At 38.6% G+C, this 23,022-nt stretch overlaps 1 protein-coding gene across 3 annotated transcripts in view; it reads left to right on the top strand.

Moving 5' to 3' along the window:
- ADGRD1 (adhesion G protein-coupled receptor D1) overlaps positions 1-23,022 on the top strand; it is a 156,946-nt gene that overhangs the window by 94,208 nt on the left and 39,716 nt on the right. For all 3 annotated transcript variants that reach the window (XM_005018076.6, XM_005018078.6, XM_021271364.4), the window contains 3 exons: positions 11,448-11,551; positions 14,388-14,499; positions 20,310-20,463. In XM_005018076.6, the coding sequence (XP_005018133.4) occupies positions 11,448-11,551; positions 14,388-14,499; positions 20,310-20,463 (370 nt within the window). The remainder of the gene's footprint in view (positions 1-11,447; positions 11,552-14,387; positions 14,500-20,309; positions 20,464-23,022) is intronic.

The following is a 23,022-nucleotide window of genomic DNA, read 5'->3' as shown; positions in this document are numbered from 1 at the left end:
CAGAAGCAGTGTGGCCAGCAGGGCTAGGGAGGTGATCGTCCCCCTGTACTCGGCTCTGGTGAGGCCGCACCTTGAGTACTATGTTCAGTTTTCGGCCCCTCACTACAAGAAGGACATGGAGGTGCTCGAGCGAGTCCAGAGAAGGGCAACAAAGCTGGTGAGGGGTCTAGAGAATAAGTCTTATGAGGAGCGGCTGAAGGAGCTGGGATTGGTCAGCCTGGAAAAGAGAAGGCTCAGGAGCGACCTTGTCACACTCCACAGGTACCTTAAAGGAGGCTGTAGCAAGGTAGGGGTTGGTCCATTCTCCCACATGCCTGGTGACAGGACAAGGGGGAATGGGCTAAGGTTGCACCAGGGGAGGTTTAGGTTGGATATTAGGAAGAACTTCTTTATTGAAAGGGCTGTTAGGCATTGGAATGGGCTGCCCATGGAAGTGGTGGAGTCACCATCCTTGAATATCTTTAAAAGATGTTTAGATGTAGAGCTTAGTGATATAGTGTAGTGGAGGACTGGTTAGTGTTAGACCAGAGGTTGGACTACGTGATCTTGGAGGTCTCTTCCAACCTAGATGATTCTGTGTGATTCTGTGTAAGCAAGGAAGACTGAAAATAAGTGAGCTACCTCAGAACTAACCTGCCACATAAATACCTGTGAGCATTTCTAATGTCCAGAGAGGTAAGATTGTATAACTGTTTGCCAAGGATGGTGACTTTTTCTTCTGAGTTCTCTTAAGTTTGAGCAAGAATCTCCTTGGTTAACTCTTTGTCCCTTCCCATGGTCAAGTCTGGCTTTTTCCACTTGTAGCATAGCACAATCCAGACCTTGTCAGTTTGATGCACTTGGAACCTGCCCTAGTGCCTTACTTCCTGCTAACACCATTCCAGCTTATTTCCACACCTTTGCCAATATCCAGCAGCTCTCTCTCTATATTTGCATAGTTTGTACCTTTCTTGTGAGCACAAATGACTTTATATATTCTCAAGATTCTCTGTCATTGCTATTTTATTATACTGTACAGATCTATGTTCATATTCTGTATCTGGCTTGAGGAGGAATCACAATGTGTCATGTGGATTTTATTTTGTTTCAGAGAGGCATTTTTATGAACAAATTTGTAGGATACCAACCATTTGGCAGCACTTTCTTTTGAAAACCTGAAATATTGTGAGACCAGAAATGCTGACAAACTGTTAGAGGTTTTATGGGGCAGACTGTCAGGTGGGCCTAATTTCCAAGGAACACAGAAATGCAAGAGAGGTGTAAGGAAGCAGCTGTGAGATGTAAGATAATTTTTATCCTAGTATTTCAGAGAAACAAATTGAACGAGAGCAGTCATGAGGGAAAGTTTTAAATTCTGGAATGTTAACTTAAATGTGAGAAAGTGAACCCCCACTTTGATATCTGTGCACTATACAAAAGTGTGTGGAAAAGAACTTCTTTGAATGCTGTGAATTAGCTAAAACTGAGCTTGGATTACAAGCAGAGCTGAACACTACTCCAGATTTTATATTAGTTTCAGTAACAGCTTGACTGCAGTAACGCCGCAGTGATTGTGAAAGAGTGGTACTAACAATACTGCTGATGAGCCTGAGGTCTGTGTAGCTTAGCTGCTTTCAGTGATGCAGGGGATTCACAGTTGTAACAAGTTTATTTCAGGAATGAAAAAACAATCTTGGAAAAATTTACAACCATGTGGCACTCAGATGTGAGGCTGGCACTGACCTGTTAGCCTGCTGATGAACTGGCCATGTGAAGTGCCAAAATTATCTGTGTCTTTATCATTCTGCTGTTATGTCTGTATCATGGCTGGCTTGAATTCAGGCTTGCTTGCTGAGATTTGTTTAGATTTTAACTTGGGAAATAATAACATTTGCTTGGAATTTTGGAGATTATTGGCAATCAACTTGTTTAAATAAATAAATAAATAAATAAGGCCAAGGTAAAATGTGACCAAAGACATGCATGTTCCTAAGGGACATGTTCAGCCCTTGATTGCCTTTGTGAGGTTGCATGGACATAAATAAGGTCAGGACACCATCAGAATTTGGAAACTCAGTAGAGAAGCCTTTTCACAGCTCTGGTCAGGTGAGTAAAACTGAGAATTTTTACAAATGTACTGCCCCAACAAAATATGTCCATGGGATGTTCAGAGCAGTTGTGCAGGTATTAACCAGCTGGTGCACCATCCTCTGGGAAACTCATTGCTCTGATCATGTTCCCCTTTCTGATGGGGGAAACAGATAAAGTAAAAAATAGGAAATCCTTGCTGGAGCTCTAATCTCAGGGGTTCATTCCTGTCTTTCGCCTTCCTTGATTCACAGAACTGTGTTCTGGCCTTCACCTCAGCCACAGCTCGCTGCAGTCAGAACAAACCTGTGCTGCCAGCTGCCCTGCAATGTTATAGTTAGGAAGATAATGGTGCATTAATATAGCTGTGGTAGGAAAAATAAATAATCCATTTAGTTTGACATGTTTAAACTGGTTTATGTTTGCTTCATCTGGAAAAAGTCCAAGTAGAGGGCACCCAGGGTCATACTTTGGTGGTTTTCCTGAAGTACAACAGTCCTCACTATGCAGCAGACTTTAACCTTGATAGGAACAACAGAGGATGGGATATAAGATGTTTCCTCAAGTACGTATCCTTCATATCATCCACTTGCATAGGTCCTGGGGAGATCTCAGCCCACAACGCAACCTCCTGTACACAGCACCTGGTGGTACCCCCTGCTGGAGGGGAAATGGCTGGTGGAGAGGGCCCGTGCCCTGGCTGGGGAGGACAGATGAAATCAGGAGAAGAGATGTAGGCGATGTTCCTCTGGCACAGTCAGACCAAGGGATGTCACAAGTTCCTTCCTAGCCAGCAGGAGTCAAATCCAACATGGAGCAAGCCACACTTCAGAAGCACTCCAAAGAAAATTCAGGCACTATTATTTCATTTTGGGCAGCTTTACTTCCTCTCATCAGTCAGTGGGGTCCTGTGCTACTGCCAGCAAACATGCCAGCCATCTGGCAGTTTTTATTTTTATAGTGATCCAACAACTATGAAGCATGCCAGGCTATTTGTACCATCTGCCACATAAATGTCATTTCAGCAAAAGGATGCTGGACACCTGGGGACCTAGAGATCCAAATCCTTTTAGAGGGGAAATCAGTGTCTCCCACAGCAGAATAGAGGTTGTTTGGATCCCCATCTAGCAAGTGACCAATGTAGGACAAAGCAGTAATATTTATGGCTCGTAGACAATTCTCCAATTCTCTCTCTCTCTTTTGGTTTCTTGTGGGGCTTTGCTCTTTCTGTCTTTTTGACTGTGAGGATGTAAAATTGACTGCACTAAAGCTCACAAGTGGATGGACATTTTCAGCAAAGTAATGGTGTCATACAGTCTCTGGCAGAAATTGTTCAGGTTTTTAAACATATTTTCTACATCTTTAAAACCAGAAAGGAGCTCTTGTTCTATAATTCAGAAGAGACGATCAATGCATTTCAAGCTGCTGAACAATGGGCTTGAAAGCAGAGAAGAGTTTATGAAGGTCAAAATATTTAAAAACTTTTTGGTCTTGCAGCTGGATCTATAGGCAACACATAACATCTTTAGGGAGCCCAGGATTTTGAAGAGACTTAGGGATTTGACTGAGGGCTTCTATTTACAAAAGGAAGGACATCTTCTTTTGGGATATATATGTGTTTTTATGTTATTTTTCACTGTTATAGCTAAGTTCATCTATTAGTGTTTCTGAAAGCTGTTTTAAAAATATGCTAATATTAGCAAATATTAAAAAATATGGGGCATAGGTGTGTAATATGTAAGTTTGGTGTGTTATTTTCCTAAATCAAATTTTGCATTTATTAATCAAATCTTGCACTCAGAGGACATCAAAATAGCAGTCTGAAATGAGAACTTTTGTTCTTAAAATTTTCAGCCAGCTGAGGTTCAGATTATGTGCTGTAATGGGACAATGAAATGGAAGTAACATTCACCGATTTCTGCTGTTTCGTGATTCTAATATAATTACATTTCTCAGCATGTTTTTCATTGTTGGGAACATGAAAAGAATAGTGCCTTAGTCCAGTAATTTTTATTTAGTGATGAATATTTAAAAATTGGATAGGCATTGCAATTTTTTCCCCCTTGTTTATTACCATTGACAGTTTATTTAATTGAAGAGATCTCTGCAGACAGTTTAGATAGCCCTTGCCCACCAGATGAACAAAGATAAATCAGCCTATGTGTTTATGCTAGGGTTGCTTTGTAAATTTTCTTCTTTGCTCTTGCTCACTCTCTCTGCTTTCCCCTCCATTTTATTGTAGTAAATGTTGCCCCCATAGAGGACCTCACTGATGTGCTCACTCTGTGATTTGCATTGTATTTCTTTTGTCTGTACTACACCCATGGTCCCTGAAAATTTTAACTTAGAGCCATTGTTCATGCTTTTGCTCTTCTGTTCATATGCCAGTACAGCTCTGCTAATTTTGATAGGAGGAAATAGGACACTCTCTGGGCCTGTCCTTAACCCCATATATACATGTAATTACACAGAAAAAAGTTGGACTAATGCTGCAAAATACTAAACTCCTGACATCTCTTGGAGAATTGTTTGGCAATTACTGAATTTCACTCAGCAGAACAGAACAAAAAATTACTTTTTATTTTGGAAAGCACAAATATTTAACAGCGCTATAATGGTCAAAAGAGTATGAAATAGGACTCTGCTTTAATCAAAACACTTAGCAAAATAACATAGTCTCCCTTTCTATGATGGGAATGAAAGTGCTGAGCTAAAGGATTTCCCCATGCAGTATAAAAATCTAATGGTACTGCACCCATCACTATTTTTTGTTGAACATCATTAAACTTAGTCCTTCTGTACTGTCTGGTTCAGTCTGCTTCTGGTGCTGACCTTTTCAAGCCCTTTCTTCCCAAAGCGTGCTGTAGGGGAAACGCAGGGCTGGGTACCTGGGGAGTCCTGGCTGCAGCGCAAGCCACAGCTAGCCACAGTCCTGAATCGAAATGGACATTTCTGAATCAGAGCCCAAACCGGGGAGAAGGGAAGCAGACATACTCATTTTCATTGAATTTTGCTGGGAGCTGGGTATTTAATTATCCTCAACTGCTCTGAAAGATCTAAGGCTCATTTTGGCAGGAGACCATTGTTTCTCTGCCTGCTAGAGCCTGCTGGACCCACAATGGGTTTTCCTCTCCTCATAGGCCTCTCTCATGAACTTTGGTTTGTCTGTGAATTGGAGAACAGTATGAGTCTGCTCTTGCTGGAACAGAAAGTAGAGAACAGATGTAGAAGTCTGAGGTGTATGGGCAAAAGTAGCTCCTTCAGTTTCACAGAGGATAATCTGCTGTAAATACATTTACCATTTCTTCCGAGAAAGTTGCAGGTCTTAGGCCTGAAATGAAGCCAAAAAAGCACACTGCTCTGTGTTACACAAACAGAGATATGAGGAAAGACTTGCAAAAATCTGTTTTTCTGATCCCCAAACTTTATTGTAATTGGTACTGCTTCACAACTTGAGTCCTTCCGCCCTGCCATGCTTCCTTTAGGCTTCATCTGAATGAGAAACTTCCTGGGTGAGGTTTGTAATGAGCAGATTACCTACTGTTTGATGACATCTTGCCCAGAACTGCTCTAAAAGGCAATGTGGGCTTTAATTAATACTTTGGCAGAGATATTTGGAAAATTCTAGATTTTTCATGTCACAGCGAAAAGTTTTAAATAGCAACCACCGGGCTGGGCTGGCTGGAGGAAAAGGTTCCTTTAATGCCTGAAAAGTAAGTCCCCTGTGTAGCACTTCCCTGCTAATCTCCAGGAGATGTGGAGTTCATAACGAATGGGAATTCAAAAGCAGTTCTGCTGGAAATGGCTGATAAAGATGATTGCGCTGCAAAACATGACTCTGAGAGGCCTTTTTCCTCTGAAGGTGTCTGTTATACTGTGGATTGAGAAAAGTGTCTCTGAACAGAGTTAGACTTTTTTGCTATGAGTAGTGATTGTGTAGCCCCATTAGGTGTGGCCCCACCAAAATCATACTTGTGGTCTCAGTGAGTAGACTGAGCCTCCTGAATGAAACACAGATGTTAATGTTAAAAAAAAAAGAGGCACATAATGTTATGTACATAACAAAGTGCTTGGCAAGCTGAAGGAAAACAGTGATTTGTATTGTTATTATTATTTAATATATAAATAAAGGCCTCACTGGGCTGAAATTGAATTTCAGCAGCCTTTCTGGAGGCAATTAAAACCATTAGCTTCATCAGCCAAGGCCAGCATTTTAATGTCTCTGAAACACTCAGGCTGCCAAAGTTAATTATTCATCCTTTTCTTAATTGGATTCAGATTGCATTTTAAAGGTGCAGCATCAAGAGGGTTGTCTGAACCTTAATTTTTCAACCCTACCTCTCCTCCCTTCCCTCCCTCCAAGAAATGTCTCAGAAGAAATCATTTCAAGCCTTTGTAGAAGGGTTGGAGAGTAGATTTCAGGCCAAGCTAGCAGCTGATCAACTCATGGCAGATCTCAGGCAGCTTGGTAAACAGGGCAAAAATCATACGTCATTATAATTGTCTTTGTGATAGTAATGCTGCTCTTAGATGGCAAGCTGGCCAGAAGAGACACAAAAATATCACTTGTTCTTATGCTAAGACTTAGGGCAAAATACAGTTGTCATGTCTTACATTTCCACTGGTAAACAAATAACTGGTTTTATAAAATGTTTACACTATTTAAACACATGCAAAATATCATATTCTGAATTCTACCAATAACGCACACTCTAAGATGCAAAGGATAAGACTGCAGGCTTCATTTCTTAAGGCTGTAAAACTGTTTTTTGGTTCAAAACTAGCTTTTTTTTTTTTTTTTTTTTTTTTTTTTTTTAAGTAATTGCATTTCAGAACAGAGGATTCAAAAGGAGTTTAGAAAATGAAATTATTCCTTCACGGCTACATTGTCAACATTAATTTGGTATACAAACAACCCTTTTAATCTATGACAAATGTAGATTTAAGTAGTTGAACTCAGCCCTGTGATGTGCTGCCTCTAAAGGCAAACAGGTAAGAATATTCTGCACTATGTAAATAAGAAAAGTTTACATTAGCACTCCCCCAAAATGTCCCTTCTCCGGACAAAACCAGAGGCACACCTTCTGCAAAGGAGAAGACGAGGGATCAACTGATGGAGAGATGAATAAGGAATAACAGCAACAAGAGTGCAGAATTCAGAGAAAAGAAGGGAATACCTGGATGCTGAGCAGAGACAGATCTGTGCTGCCCAGACAGATGCTCTGATATGATCCATTGATATTTTCTGTCTCTATTGACCATTTAGCTTTTTGATGGATTGCTGTGCTGTGTGAGATGGTTGCTTGTTAATATTACATAAATAAATAGTTTTTCTGATCTAGATACAGTTAACAATTTTTAGAGTACAGTCTTCCAAACAAACCTTTCAGCTTCAACTGACTTTTTCCAGATCCTCCAGAGATGAAAAGTACCATCCCATTATAATAATATATTTTCATTTTCCTGTGCAGTTATTTTTAAACTGAGGAGTTAGATGTCACTCGTTTTCTTGTTATTAACAACATCATAAAAGAAAAATATACATTTGAAGTCTGTTCTGGTGTGTTTCCAGGATCATTTCTCAGGCCATCCGGTTGCCTATGAGTTTCCAAAATAAAATTGTTGAGCAATGTACTAACTTCTTTTATGAGTTAGAAGTAGGGTAAGACAACAGACTATAATATTTTAGATGGGTGTAACTGCTGAATCTGTCAGATCTTTGTCCACATTATTAGTGACACTTGCAAGGTAAAGGCTGTCACAGGCTAAACTAAAAGGGTGGGAGTTTTATATGGAGTATGAGTTTTTGATTTAAGTGTTTCTCAAAGCTGAAACGAAGAAACATCTGTCTTTTATAGTGTTCATGATTACTAACACTCATGTATGTGTGAGCTTGTTTCCTAGTGTTTCAGCTTGCTGCAGACTTTAGAAGATGACCTTATACCCTCAAAGAAACAAAATCTGTTAGAAGCAAAGAATAATTTAATGTAGATTGGGACAAGTGTGAGAATCATCCTCATGGGACTACTTCACAGATTGCTCAATGTTTTATTTGCTACTCTTTAATGCTATTTTCTTTAGTAATAACATTACAGCCTGATTAGCATTTTTATGCTGACTACAAGATCATCCCAAATTACTGTCTTGTATTCCATGTCATGAACTAAGTCAGAAAAACTGCAAATAGACAAGCGGAGGTGAGATGAAATCAGCTCCTATCAGAGCACTGGGATTTATGGGATTTTTTTTCTGAATTGATGAGGCCCCACGTTTTGTCAGTCCAGGTATTTCTACAAAAACTGCATGCGTATAGTGTGAGCACAGACACACACCATATAGCTGTGGTGTAACAGCTGGGTTGTGAGGAGTTAGTAGAGACCTGGTATTTTAAGTACAGGTTCTCTTCTCTTCCCCATCATATACCTGTCTTTAGAAATGAGGCTGCACTTGCTGGGAATCATTCCAGGCCTCTTTGTGCTGTACCCCTTACAATAGATATCATCCACAAAAAGGAGTTGGTTGCAGTGGAGGGAGGCTATATGAGCAGGGACTGCTCTCTGGTGCAACTCCAACCTGACAGTTCAGTTTGAGAACAGCTATCAGAGGGCTCTACCTTTTTCTTAATAAAAAACGATTCAGAACTACCTACAAGATTTTTGTCCCTTACACCAGGCAAGATGATAATGTGAACTTCAGTGATGTTGCTTTTGAAACAGTTGCTAGCATACAGATGGGGGTATTGATTTAAGAACATCATTCATCAGCATTGTCAGATTTTGGTCATGTTTACCAGAGGCAAGAGTGATTTCCAGTTCACAGATGTGGGTACCTATGTAAGTTATTTTAGGTTTGAATGGCTTTTTTATGTTTTGTTTAGGAGTGTTTTTTTTTTTTTTTCTTTGCAGTTTCCAACTAATAGGGGCTCCACCTGGGAGTGCCTGACTCATGCCTTGTCTTGCCCTGCAGGGTTTTCTGGAGGAAGACTGGGCTAAAGCCCAGAGAAGCGACTTTCCTAGAGGCATGTTATTTATGATAGAAATTAGTTAGTCATGATAGAAAAGTTATGATAGATAATAATCTGTGTGATTATTATCTTCTTTTTCATGTATACTGGAAAAAGAAAAGCTTTTGATTTTTGCCTGTTTCCACTAGATGGGTCCCCTGCATCTTCTGTCCTTGCATGTGATCATAAGACATTTCCTTGGCAGACATTATCCGCCTTTGCCAATGCAAACACTGTGATAGACCAGTGGAAATTGAAATGAGTGCTGAGCAGCTTTCACCTCTGTAAGGAGAGTTTCTGGCTGCAGGTGTTGAGAGTGAAAAGTGAAAGCAAGCCTTGAATTGATGAGAAATTCTGATTTCAGGATGACTAGAAGCTGGGAAAGTTTCCTCTGCTCCCCTCCTCTCTCTGGAGAACTGCATGTCAACCATAGCAAGAGAAACGGATGTGTATCAGAGCAATCAGGAAATGAGGTCCACACATTTTGGACGTGAATATCCCTGATGAGGAAATCATTTCAAAACTGCCCAGTTTACCATGGAAGTTATTCCTATTTCAGGAACAATCTGTGAAAGCTATACATGGCTTTTCTGGGCAATGATGAGAGACAGAAGCTCTTTCGTAGAAATCAAGTGGACCTTTTAGGCTGGTCCAGCATACAGAACTCTTTTGTCTCTGTAATTGATGCTATCCAAGTCAGGGGCAAGAAATGTGTCCTTGGCTGAAAAAGAAAAAAAAAAAAAAAGAAAGAGGAAAAAAGAGCTGCATCATATTTCCTAGGAACTGTAACACCATAGCAACAGTTGTCTTTCAGCACTGCTGCTGCATTGCTTGATAGTGCTCAGGTTGCTGGGAGAGCCAGAATCGGTTCTGCTGTGAAACTGACTGCACGTGAGCTGTACTGTTAGTGGATAATTACAGGAAAAATGGACATATACAGTGTATCATTTTTATCTGTATATGAAATTATTATTATTATTATTATTATTATTTTCTTCAGAAACACATGACATTCATTTCTCTCCTTTAAAAGGAATTTTAAGGGGAAATTTATCAGTAGAACTGCTGGGGTCAATAATCTTTGATGAAATACTTTGTGTGGCAGGAAATTATATTGTGTTTGTGGAAATAATGTAAAATCCGAAACTGTGAGGATGGATTATTTATATTAGACAGATTTACTGTAGAATAAATAAATAAATAAACAGGAAAATATATTGTTTTTTTTCAGTATTTTTTTTGAATTAATAAATATTCTGAATGAGTTTTCAGACAGGAATTAAATGCATAGCAAATAAATGTTGAAAGAAAAGCATAGCATTTCAAAAAAATAAAATAATAATAGTAATAATAAACAAAACTTTTGGATTGACCACATATTTGTTTTCAGATGCGTAGTTTATGAAAATGTCAGCTCTATCAAAATTCAAGTCAGGAGATATGTTTGAAAATTCTTCTGAGATGAGAAAACTTTTTCCTGCCTAGTTCTGTTCTACTTATTATATATTAATACTGTCTGGCTGCCTTTGTTAGGTGTGGCTTTTTTGTCATTTTTGTATGTGAACTTGCATGGAAAATTAAAGCACACTTTCTGATCAAGTTAGGATGAAGAGACAAAACAAAATGTCCCTCCCCCTTTGAATCTCTCCAGGTTTTAACATATATCCTAGTAGTGGGTACTGTAGAGTCACAGACTAAATGTTCATGAAGATTGAATTACTTCTACAAAAGGTGCCTGTACATAAAAACAGAGGCTGAACATAGAGGTTTACACTCTGGCTGCTCTTGCTGGGTCTTTTTTTCTGGTTTTCCATTCTGTAGATGTTAGTCCACCTCCTTCAACAGGCACTGAAAACATGATACATTAAACAAAACAAGTGGGCTATAAATGGCCTGTGATTTATGGGTTATCTTGGTTTGTCAGTTCTCACTGATGTGAAGCACTTCTGGTATTTGCACAACGATGTAAATTATTGCAGCGTGAGAGCATTAGCAAAGTGCCCCGTGAGCTGTGAAATATCCCATTGCTGACATTGTTTGTGCAGCCCAATAAACTGCTCTAATCTCAGGCTTGATGCTATCACAGCAGTGGAGGAGCTAACTTGTTTTGAGGAAATACTGACTTATGAAGTGCAAGAGGGAACCAAAATGCCACAGGCATGTGGATGCCCTGGCTGTGCGACTGACAGTTCAGACAGCTCTTCATTTTGCACATCAGACACAGCAGTGAATGATCATGAACCCCTTATATATGGGGACACGGGAAGAGGAAAAGCTACGTGCAGGGCGGCTGACCTATGGTTCTGTAATGTAACAAATCAACTAATAGTAGTTGTTTTTTTGTTTGTTTGTTTTTTTCCTTCTCATTTGTGTACAGCTAACGAGAGAACACCAGGTGGCCCTCTCCTCCATCACTTACATCGGCTGTGCTCTGTCCATCTTCTGCTTGACGATCACGCTGGTCACATTTGCTGTGTTGTCGTGAGTGATTTTAACCTAATACCTGCTGAGAACTTTGATGCAGAAAAGCCGAACAATGCATTTCAAGCCACTGATTTGGATCCCTTTAGGTGCTCAGAATAAAACAAAGGCTATTAATTCTACAACCTTCCTTAATTAGATCCTGCACATGTATTTGTAATGGTTGGTTATTTCTTAATTACTTTAATTTCCCGAAATGGAGTGGTCTCTATATAGCAAGCTATTTCCATGCTATGTGGCATTTTTAAATTTTTAAATTTTTTTTTTTTTAATGTCCATGTTTTGCTATAATTCAGGAATCTTGCGAGGAGGCTGTAGAGTGTTTGATCAGGAGCTCAAGGCTATCAGCAAGGACTGCAGGATCACACCCACTCTCCCCACTAGATATTTCTTGGAATTGCTCGGAGTGAAACGAGCAGTACTTCTTTCTGCTTTGCAACCATCTTTTCTGTAAGGCAGTATATTTATAAGCCATGTAGGTGTGCCTGGACAGGAAGGCTCAGTCAACATTAGATGCCTCATTTCTGTTTTGTAAGGATTGGCTACAACTGCATCATATAACCCACATTTATTTTCAAGTATCTTTCTGTTCTCTGTTGGGTGAGTTTACTAATGTGTTCCTTTAGGAGGATGAAGGACACTATAGGAAGTGTGAAATTCACTCTCTCTCGTGTTTAAATCCTCTAGATCCCTGCATCCTCACACCTGTTATACAGCAACCCCTTTGCTGTGCTTTCTGCACTGGGAAGGTTTTTGCTGTGGGCACTTACAGCCTCTTTGCCTGTTTATGTTCCAGTAGTGACAGCTGAGTTTGAGGCCCAGCTAGGCTTGATACAAACATTTCTGGAAAAAAAAAAAAAAAAAAGAAAAAAAAAAAAAGCTTTTATAGAGGTTTCTGTTTAAAAAATAGAAAATCTGACAAGGGGTGAAATAACTCATCCAAGATTGCGCAGCAGATTGGGATCTTAACAAGGAATGTGATTCCTGTCTCCTTTCTTGTTAAGCACTAAACCATGTTCTTCCTACTCAGGAGTTCAAGTTTTGATTTCTGTGCCTAAACTTGTCTTTTGAATGTCCTGTTAAGAGGCCAGTTTCTAGGAAAAAGGGTTTGCTGAAACCCAATAAACTGATTGCAATGTTTGTTTATTCCAAAAGACTTATTTCCAAGTCTCAAGATCTGTGTTGGTCATACTTGGATTAAGTGTGCAATGTGTGGCAAAATCCAATCTAAACAAGTCCGATGTCTGCCTATCTGGCATTGCGCTATTGACATACTTAGGCTAAGGGGAATGATCTGCTCCATTTTTGTCTTGAGCACAAAACTTATTGTTAGAGTGTTTAGAAAGGAAAATGAGCAAAAGAAGCTGATACTGCTGCAGCTGGGCTGAAAACTCCTTGAGAAATTGGAGGCAAACAGCACACTTGGAAAGGGAGTTTGGACCCAGCTGACTATCACAGTGTTAAGCACCCCACCTATATACAGAATCATTCAAACTGCCAATAAAAAAATAATTTGATTAGGTTTTCACTGGAGAGCGGGGCCTCATTAGACAGCTGAAGTGAGATTTTGCAATGCAGCGTTAGCTGATCATGAGGTAAGTGGAGAGGAATCTGGCAAGTTTTTTGCTACTCTGCACCCTGGCAAGGACCGCTGCTTCTCAGGGGGGCAGTCCTGATTGCCTTCTGGGCAATGACGCTCCAGTTTGTAACCACATGAAGCTCCTTGTTAGAAAGCCACTGGCACCAAGCAGTGCAACCTGTCTCTGGGTTACTTTTGGGACATTGATGCGTTTTTTAGACTCCCTCTTCACTCCCTTCTAATGGAACTCTGGCAGAAACAGCACTGGAAGAGCAGGGATGATAGCAAGCCATCATCTGCATCATCGACTCTGTGTCATCCTGCTGAAGGGCTCGTGCACAATGTATCACCAGCTGTTGTAAAAATCATCACAGTGCAGCGTGATGCAGTGAAAGATGGGAGTGGGTACTGTTGTGCAGAGGAAGCACTGCCATTCACGCAGCCAAACGGTCCAGGTCTCCCAAAACAATTAAAACTGCCAGTAGGGACTGGCAGGCAGCATGGGTTGAAAGAGAAAACTTGTAGTCATTACGACTGTTCTATATTTTAAAGAAAATAATAAAATTATGCAAAAGGCCTGAAATGTTCAGATATATGTTTTTGGTTTTTACTTCCTATTTCTGGATGAGTACAGAAGCAAAAGGTCAGAAGGCTGCGAGGAAACCATGTCCTTGTCAGATTTCCTGCCAGCTTTTGTAAAGACAAGAGAGACAAGGTTCATATAATGTTGTAATCATGGTCAGTGCTCCATCAAGACGGGCATTGCCCATATGTGTAAGCAGCTATATTTCTTGTGCTAAGAAGTGGCACTGGTAAAGTCAAAAATATCCATTTCAAGTTCACTTATTTTGAATACAGGCAAATCTCAACAAAATACAAATGGAAACTTTGTGGGACAGTCTGGGCTAGATGGTGCAAGGTGCTGAATGTTTTCTGTGAAGTGCAGATCTGATGTCCCTCCTTGACAGCTCAGCACCATTCAGAATCAAGCCCTTTGCTAATATTCCAGCACAAGTCATTAGCAGAACTAGTTAATGTGAAAATCAGATTGCTGCTGCCTTCAGAATGATTGCAGAGTAAACAAGAAACCAGGTAGATACCAGTCAGTTCTGGCAGAAAAAGTGCTGAGAAGACATTGTGATAACCCCACCAGGGCAAGAGACCAAAAGCCAAACAAAATGCTTTCTGATAAATCATAAATGTGTTCATGTTTCTTGGAATACCGTCTTATTAAAGTGTATTTCTGTCTTCTGCCAGGTCTGTGAGCACCATCCGCAACCAGCGCTATCATATCCATGCGAATCTGTCCTTTGCTGTTCTGGTAGCTCAGATCCTGCTTCTCACCAGTTTTCAGTTCAGCCCTGGAACGGTAAGCGCAAGACAGAGAATGGCTGTGTTTTTGCAAGGCATCTGCATGGTATGAATGCTGCATGCAAGAAAGTGTCTGTTGCAGGTGAGATCTCCCATTTTTAACATGCCTTCGCCAAAAATACCATTTCACAACCTGGATAAAGCTTTCTGTGAGTTCAGTATTGTTATAATAGTATCTGTCCACGTCTGTTTGCAAAACAATTCTGTATTGGAGAAGGTTGTATGAATTTTGTATTTAGGTAGGGTGGTAGTTCATTTGTATTTCTGTTAGGTGATTGATTTTTCTTTCTTTCTTTCCTCCCCCACCCCCACCCCAACCCCTTTTTTTTTCTTCATTTTAAAAAGTCATCTTATTCTTGCTGGTAGGTAATGAGCTTCCTGGTGAAACTCAAAATTTATTCTGCTTTCTTGGTCTGCAAAACAGAAGGTCTTTTTGTTGTTGTTATTCATGAAGTTTTGTTTATGTGGTAGAATATGCTATTGTTTTGAATAGCAATTTATTGTTCATGATCTCTACTCTGGAAATTCAGATATTTTTAAAATATCATTCATGCTTATTTGACCTGAGTCATAATCAATGAGAAAGGTACGGTAAGCATTGCTTACTTAGCCAGAGGTGGCAGAAAGCATTGCCTCTAGGTTTTGTTAAGAGTTTAAACCAAGATCCTCAGTACTGCAAAGCACATGTATACTTCCTAAGCAACTCGGGCAACTATTTAAGCAAATGACATACATGTTCATATTGCTTACCTGGAACTTAAGCTTTAAGCAAGTTTAGGCATTTTCTGCCATATCATGATGACCTGAACTTTAAATTACAGACTGATTTTATAGATCTACTGTAGGTGGGAATTCTTACGCAGAGTGCCATGGTCTAAACCATCACAATTGGCACCTAAAACATTAATTAGACTCAATTAAGATGAGTATGCCAAGGTAATTGTATTACACACTAGTGAAAATGATTTGTTTCCACTGTTAAAAAATAGGAATAAAAAATGCTATTTTAAATCACATAAGATCTGTTGATGTAATGTCCCACTTGAAAAAGGCAGAAAAAAAAACTGATTTTCAAATAATCTTCCAGCATGTTCTGTTTGTGTAATTGGCAAAACTTGGCTGCTTCTCTGGTCAGCTGTTGCACCATATTATTTTGGACAAGTAAAAAGGAGTTTCTACTAATCTTTTCTTATTCTCATTCTTAGTACCAGTAAGTAAGAAGTTTGCATACTTTTAATTTTACCAATACAATAGCTACTTAAATTTATATTCATCTCAAATGGGATACCTTGAGCTTCTGTTAAGTTTATAAATAATGTCTGCTTTTACATAGGCTATTATTACATGAGGATGTACAAACTCTATGTAAGTTCGTACTCCTCCAGGTATGAACAACCCTAACATCCAGGTAGGTCCTGAGTTAAGATAATGTGTAAGGGGGAAAATAATAGGAAATGGTTTATATGAAAGATGAAATTGAGACAGTGGAGAACAACAAAGGATGCAACCTAAACCTGAAGACAAAGTAAACCAGGTATTAAAATAATCCTCTCTAAGTAAGTATAGAGCTAACATTCTGCTGAAAGAACATAGGTTGGAGGGCAATAAATGTTCCCTGGGCATAAGAGGTGTTTTATTCTCACAGTTTCTCTTTTTGTAGCCAATCCAGATTTTCAAACAATCCAGCTGAACCACTTCTGATAAGCTGTAAAAGCTTCTTTACACCTTATCAAGCCTGCATCACCTCCAGCCTTTTTAAATACTACAAAGTACTAGTTGCATTTCCTGCTTTTAGTTGGATATTGGTAGAGCTCATATTCTTCAGAGTCCTATCCCAGGGTCCACCTGCATTTATAGCATGCCCTGTTTACACTGACATTCGCTTGTTCAGTTGAGAACAGGTAGCTAAGCTTGTGAAGCACTCACATTGACTTATGTTGCAGTTTAACAGGTGCATATTTTAATGTCTCTTAAACCTCTTCAAAACTGACTTCACTTATATTGAAATTATTTTTTATGAAACCAGACAAAAGGTATCAGGTACTTCTTTTGGAAGTGGTGTAGGTAAATTCATGTAACATCAAAACTTGTATTAATTTCTTATATGTTTACCCATAGGGAAACCATAATTGGAAGCTCTCTGAGCCTGCCTTTATTTACATCCAAAGGGGCTGGTTCTCCAACCAGTGATCTTTTCCATGTGATTATATTTTGGTGTGAATTGGCCACTATGTTTACCACTATGAATACTTTTTCTCCTTTAAAACCATGGCTCACAGAAAGCAAGCCTTTTTATGCAATAGGCTTTCCAAAGTTAAACGTTTCAGAGAGTCCCTGGATATTTCAGCCTTATCTCCTCTGTAACAGCAATAATTGTATGGCACAATACTGTAAAGATCTTGAAGCTGAAAAGCATGAAGTATGTATCCGCTGCACTTTTATTTTTATTGTTATAACCTCTAGGGATCAGGAGTGTTGTGATCCATCCTTTTATTAGTCTTGTGTACTTGTTTCTGAATGCTCTGTTCTCACTAGCTTGGACATCAGTTTTAATACCTTTAATTGCTGCTGTAATTGGACCGCTAAATGGTAGTTTACAAAAAGAGGGAGGCAGTATGTATGCTAGAAGGTGTATTTAATCTTCTCCTTCTGCCAAAGGTGGGTATATTTAGTGCTAAACAGTTTATAAGTGCTCTGCTTGAGAGGACAGGTGCTACCAGTCTGCTTGAGGAAATGCAGTACAATAAGGAATGGCATTGGATAAACAGACCTTGAGCTCACATCATTTTCTTACGTGACTGCCTTTAGACTCTCCATCTTTTGCCATCTCTATTTCTAGGGATATTTAGGTTTTGATTCCAGATATAGCATGCAGTATTTTCCTGTTAATTTCAGATGTATTCTTTAATCATTTGCAATTTATACTACTGCATTTTTCCTTTTGGATCAATGTTTAACTTACTAACCACAAAACTCAACTTCCACAATAGGATCTTGATCTTCCTAACACATTCAGGAACTTTTTTTTTTTTTTTTAATAGAAATTCTTGATTCCTAATATCAGTAGTTGGAGAAACAAAATGAACTTCTTTTGTTTGTGTTATAGATATCTCTAGAATTTCAAGACTGTGTATCAGCATAGCATATAGACTGCAGGGAAGGACATTTTCAGTGTGCTTTTTAAAAATGCAATAAAATTGCAACTCAAAATGAAAACACTTAGAAATTGGATTTAGAAAATACAAGAAAATTTACCTACCTGCTTTTAAGACTGTCCTCAATGAACAAATTAATATTATTTTCTTAGAGGCATTTCTGAGAGACTGCTTTACTTTCTCAACAACTATAGCATGACAGGCTTTGCTACTAGCTGGACTGATTTTTCTATTTCCACAGACTCACAATTAGTCAAGTGTAGGAATAACAGCAGTAAGATCTGTCTTTCTATAAGTATCCTACTATACGTAGCATGCATCCTATGATAGTCACCTAGTTGTTTTTAATGTGCATTGTCTCGGCTTTGCAATGCCTCTTTCAAGAAGGTAATTTTGTCATTTGAGAATGTTTTCAAAGTAGTAAGTAAGGCATAAATGTGGAATGAGTATTATGCAAAATTATGTACAGACCAGCCTCCTGCAACTGTGCTTATTTTTATTTTTCTGGTGTTTTGTGATGTGTATTGCTTGGCTACTCAAAAAAATTGAAAGTATCCATTTGACAAGAGCAGCTTGCAAGTCATCTTTATGTTGCATTTATATTTTTGTGGACTAATCTTTTGGTAGAAATCAAAAGGAATTAAAATAGATTTCATGGCCATATGAAGAAATTAACTGGAAATGTTTTTACTGTTTTTGTCAATAAGCAAATCTGGTTTAGTTTTATGTTACCAAACCTTTTGAAATACTAAAGCACTTACAGATCTCACTTACATGAATTTAAACTAAAGTTATTGCTTTTTAATACATGTAATCACAGGGGATTTGCATCAGAATGTCCCTCTACTAACACAGAACTAGCTGAGTAAAATTGAGAATTTACTGGAAGGCCTCAATTTTTATTATACTAGCAAAGTTCCAACGTTTTAATTTTCAGTAGCCTACAAAGTACCAAACTATCAACAAAAAGAAAAAAAAAATGCCACCACAGACCAGCTAAACTAAACCATCAAAGGAAGCTACTGATTAGTACCTTGAAGACCACTATGGCAACAAACTGGTTTCTGCTGGTAATGCTTCCTCAGCACACAGGCTCCCCCGGACTGGTTAGCTTACTGTGACTTGTTCAGGTGAGAAAGGAAATCCTTGAAGAAGACAAAAGAATCTTTCTATGGACCACAAGCAAGCAACTCCTCCAAAATTGTGGAGGTGTCATAGTAGGGATGTTACAGCTACAAAGCAGAATGACCACCATCAGTATGCTACCAGCCGCAAAAATCAAATAAAGCTGGGACACATTCCAAGAACATGTTTAAAATGTACCTTAACTGAAAGCAAACCAAATAATGTTGTCGTGTGGTAAGATCATTGGCAGTCACATCTGTTCAATTACTGTATGATGAGGGAAACCACTTGTGGTGAGACATCCTCGAAAAGCAATTAGTGGGGGAAAGGAGAATGTGCTGTGTGAATATGTGAGGAGTGGGGAAGAAGAAAGGGTTAGTTTTCACTGTTTTATAAGGTAGACTGATAAGAGACTTGTAAGAGATGTAAGGATCTCTTCGAAAGGATTTCTTTGAAGATTAACTGTGGAGAGCTGCTATGACAGCCCTTAAGGAAAAGCTAGGCCTCAGGCCCAGGCTGCGTTTCCAAAGCAGGCTGTAGTAAGGCTGTAAGCAGGACTCAGGAGGACATTTTTACTTCTGTCTGCATTGCTTTTGGCATGGCATTCCTCTCTCTTTTGGGGCAGCATTTATTTCATTTCAAACATGTAGTAGTTTACACTGAAGCAGATAGTCCAGTTTCCACTGGGTAGGCTTACTTTCTTGATGGTATTTTTCTTTTGATTAAACTTCTCTACTAACTCCTATTGCCAGAATCTTGATGGCAGGCATATAGTGCTCCAAAAGTCTATCACAGAGGATTTGAACTGTCTGTAAGGACCCTACGGAGAAGAATTTCAGTTCTTTGCCTTAATCGCTAAGTGTGTTCTTGTCAAATACAGCTTTGCATACAGCAGGTGCATATTTCAGACTCAGTAACTGAGAATTCAAGCAGGAAGGCAACCTAGATGACCACCATAGGAATTGAGAGCTAATTATAGCTTGCTGTAATTTTTTAAAATTTTTATCAGTGTTGCTAATAGAGGAGCATAAGAAACTTGTACAGAATTTTTAACCCGGACAGACAGACACTAGAATGCAATGTGATTTAACCTGTGTGTTATCCTATTTTTAATATGAAGAACATCATAGAAGAGGAAGCAGAGTACATCACAGTGTCTATACCTTCACTTGTCTCATTTTCTTGTTTACTACAAACTCAGTAACAGGTGTTGAATCTGCAAATTTCTAATTTTTAAATATTGTATGTACTTTAGTAATAGTATCCTTTATGCACAAATAAGCAATCAGTTTTGCTTTCCACAGCATGTCTGGCAATGGATTTTTGTTGTTGTTTGTGATAAGGTAAAAGGATTTTTTACTCTGAATCTATCTCAAAATGCTCTGGAAAAGTAGTCCTCTAGTGCTTTGTTCTTTAAGAATGTTTTACACCAGTGATTTAGCATAAATGTAAAAAGAAACAATTGCAAAACCAATATGAAACCATCACAAAGAAGTAATATGTTTTGTTGTTGTTGTTCTTAATCTAGCTGCCTTGCAAGATCTTGGCCATTCTCCTTCATTTTTTCTTTCTGAGTGCTTTTGCATGGATGCTGGTGGAAGGATTTCATCTCTACAGTATGGTGATCAAAGTATTTGGGTCAGAAGAGAGCAAGCATTTATATTATTACGGAATTGGATGGGGTAAGCATTTAGGAGCTGTTTGCTTTTATTTTCTTCACCATCGGACAAGATTATATTTAGAAGCATATGTAAAAGAGTGATCTTATGATCTGAGTTTGCCTTACTGAGAATTGGTCTTAATCAAATGTTAATACATATAGTCCCTAAACCTAATCCCACTGCAGTAAATTCTTTGATGTCACTAGGCCAGATCAGATCCTAAATTAGCAAATCAATAGGAGGAGCAGGGGAGGGAGCTCTCACTGCACTGATAAGTTCTTTTTATTGTCAGTCCCCAGCTTTCTCTCTTGTTAGTACATTTACTCTGAATACAAACAGAAATGTTTAATTAGAGATCAAGTATCAGTACCGCTTTCAGCAGCAGTATGTGCTCGTGCTCTACTGAGTAGAGTTTTGGGTTGCTCCTTCATGATCTTGATGAAAGTACAGTAGAGAGAATTTACATATAAATCCCATAAAATTTCTACATATTAAGTTCTGCAAGTCTGGGGAACAAGACTAACAAAATCGTCTCAAGATTATTTTGTTTGGCTGTAAAAATTAGGGTAAATTTGTCTTGAATACAGCTGTCAAAAGTCAAGCATTCTTGTGCCATCCTGAGACTGTAACAGATATACATATTGCAGTATCTAATAAAAATGTACGTTTTTTTTACAGTTTGGATTGGCTAATTCTTGCACTGACCAAAAATAGGTGGAAAGAAATTGGAGACAAGGATGTCTCATCTCATGTTAGTCAAAACAGATAGTTCATTTTTTCATTCTTTTATTTGAAATGTGAATACATTTAAATTTTGCAAACTCATAGTTCCTGGAATAATATCAAACTCCAGTACTGAATTTAAAAACCCAGACACATTGTTCTTATTTAAGCAGAAGATCTGTTCTGTGTACATATATAAAAATTTGCAGAGTCTCTATTAAATAACAAGTTGAAACTTGAGGCACAAGTTGACAGGAGATGGGAACAACGAACTCCACACTGACCATCACTGATCTGCTAATATCTGCTGAGATTTCTGAGGGTTATTACTCCTGTAAAATGAATTCAACAGTAATCAGAGAGACAGGATACCAAATACGTAGAGCTGATTGACGTTGTGGGTATTATCTTTAGTCCCAAGGTTGCTGAAATTGCATTAAAGCCTGCAGTTGTAATTCAAAAGAAGAGAAATTTGAGGAAGGTGATAATATTCTACCTTTAAAACTATCTTAAGTACCTTGAGATTGATTGGAAAAAAAAAATACTGTTGCCTTGGTGATTCACCATAACCCACACAGATTATCATAATAATATGTTACCCACCCACCCATCTGCAGGATGCTGATGATATAGTTTGTGATACTGGAGATTCTGTTGTAGCTCTTTGACCTTAACCTGTTTACCTATTCGTGACGATTTCTTTTCCTTTGGGGAGCACCTTAGAATGGAGATTTTGTTCCAAGCTGGCAAAGATCTAAGCTTTGTTATTTGCTGTCATTGTAGACTTCTCCATAGATAAGGTATAATATAGCAAAAGAAAAGAAAATCATACAAAATTAACTTCTACAAAACAGATGGGAGAATATACTTTTCCCCATCAAGTAAAATAGATCTTTTCAGTGTTGGAAAGAAACATATTTTCATTAGTGTCTAATCTTCATCTTTCTCTATAAATTGCATATATAGCATTGCAGAATTAATGTCTTAAAATTGCTTGTTTCAAACTGTCTGCCTCAGAGTTTCTAAAGCCCGTCTGTTTGTTTGTTTGTTTGTTGTGTTTTTTTTTTTTTTTTTTTTTTTTTCCTATGTATAGATGATACAGAAGCTTTCAAACCACAGCTCACAGATTTACAGGCATTTTCTATTTTATTTACCATTAGGGCCTCAGAAATGTAAAGCAAAATGGATTAGATATAAAGTTTAATGCAAAGAAGAGGAGGGAAACTGGTAACCTGTCTGATGTTCATTTTAGGCTTTGCACTTCAGACTGTATTTGGGCTAAATTTACAGAGAATTCTGTCTGAAAAAGGATGTGTTATTGAGCTTCCTGTGCCCAGCTATTCAGAGTTTATGCCTACTCTGCAGGCTGCATTTTGATGCTGGGTTTGCAAGGTAGCTTTAAATTAGTTGGCTTGGGGACCTGGAGAACTCATGCTGCAGCAGCACAGGGATGTGTGTAGGATGTTTTGCCCCATTTCAGTGTGACTCCGTATTGTGCTGGGACTACAGAGACACAGATGACACCACTGCCATAGCTCAGCTGCCAGAAAGGTGTACTGCAACATTTTCATCCGATACTGTGCTCTGGAATGCACAGTCTATTGCATCATAAATTTGGTGATTGTGGATAGAGTTGGTGAGCATATTTGTAGCATCTGCTAACTGAGAAAACATTCAGATACAGTGAAGAACCATAACCATAATTCTTTCATGGATTATAACCAGTGCCAGCACACCATTAACATTACCTGTTATGGGGATAGACTAAACTTTACAGCTCTTATGCAATTATTACTGCCAAAAGATTAAGCAAATACATTTACTTTTGTGTATAATATATAATCCATATTATTTCTT

The sequence above is a fragment of the Anas platyrhynchos genome, chromosome 16 (genome assembly GCF_047663525.1).
Source record: "Anas platyrhynchos isolate ZD024472 breed Pekin duck chromosome 16, IASCAAS_PekinDuck_T2T, whole genome shotgun sequence".
NCBI classification, from domain to species: Eukaryota; Metazoa; Chordata; class Aves; order Anseriformes; family Anatidae; genus Anas; species Anas platyrhynchos.
This window is presented reverse-complemented; position numbering and strand designations above follow the sequence as displayed.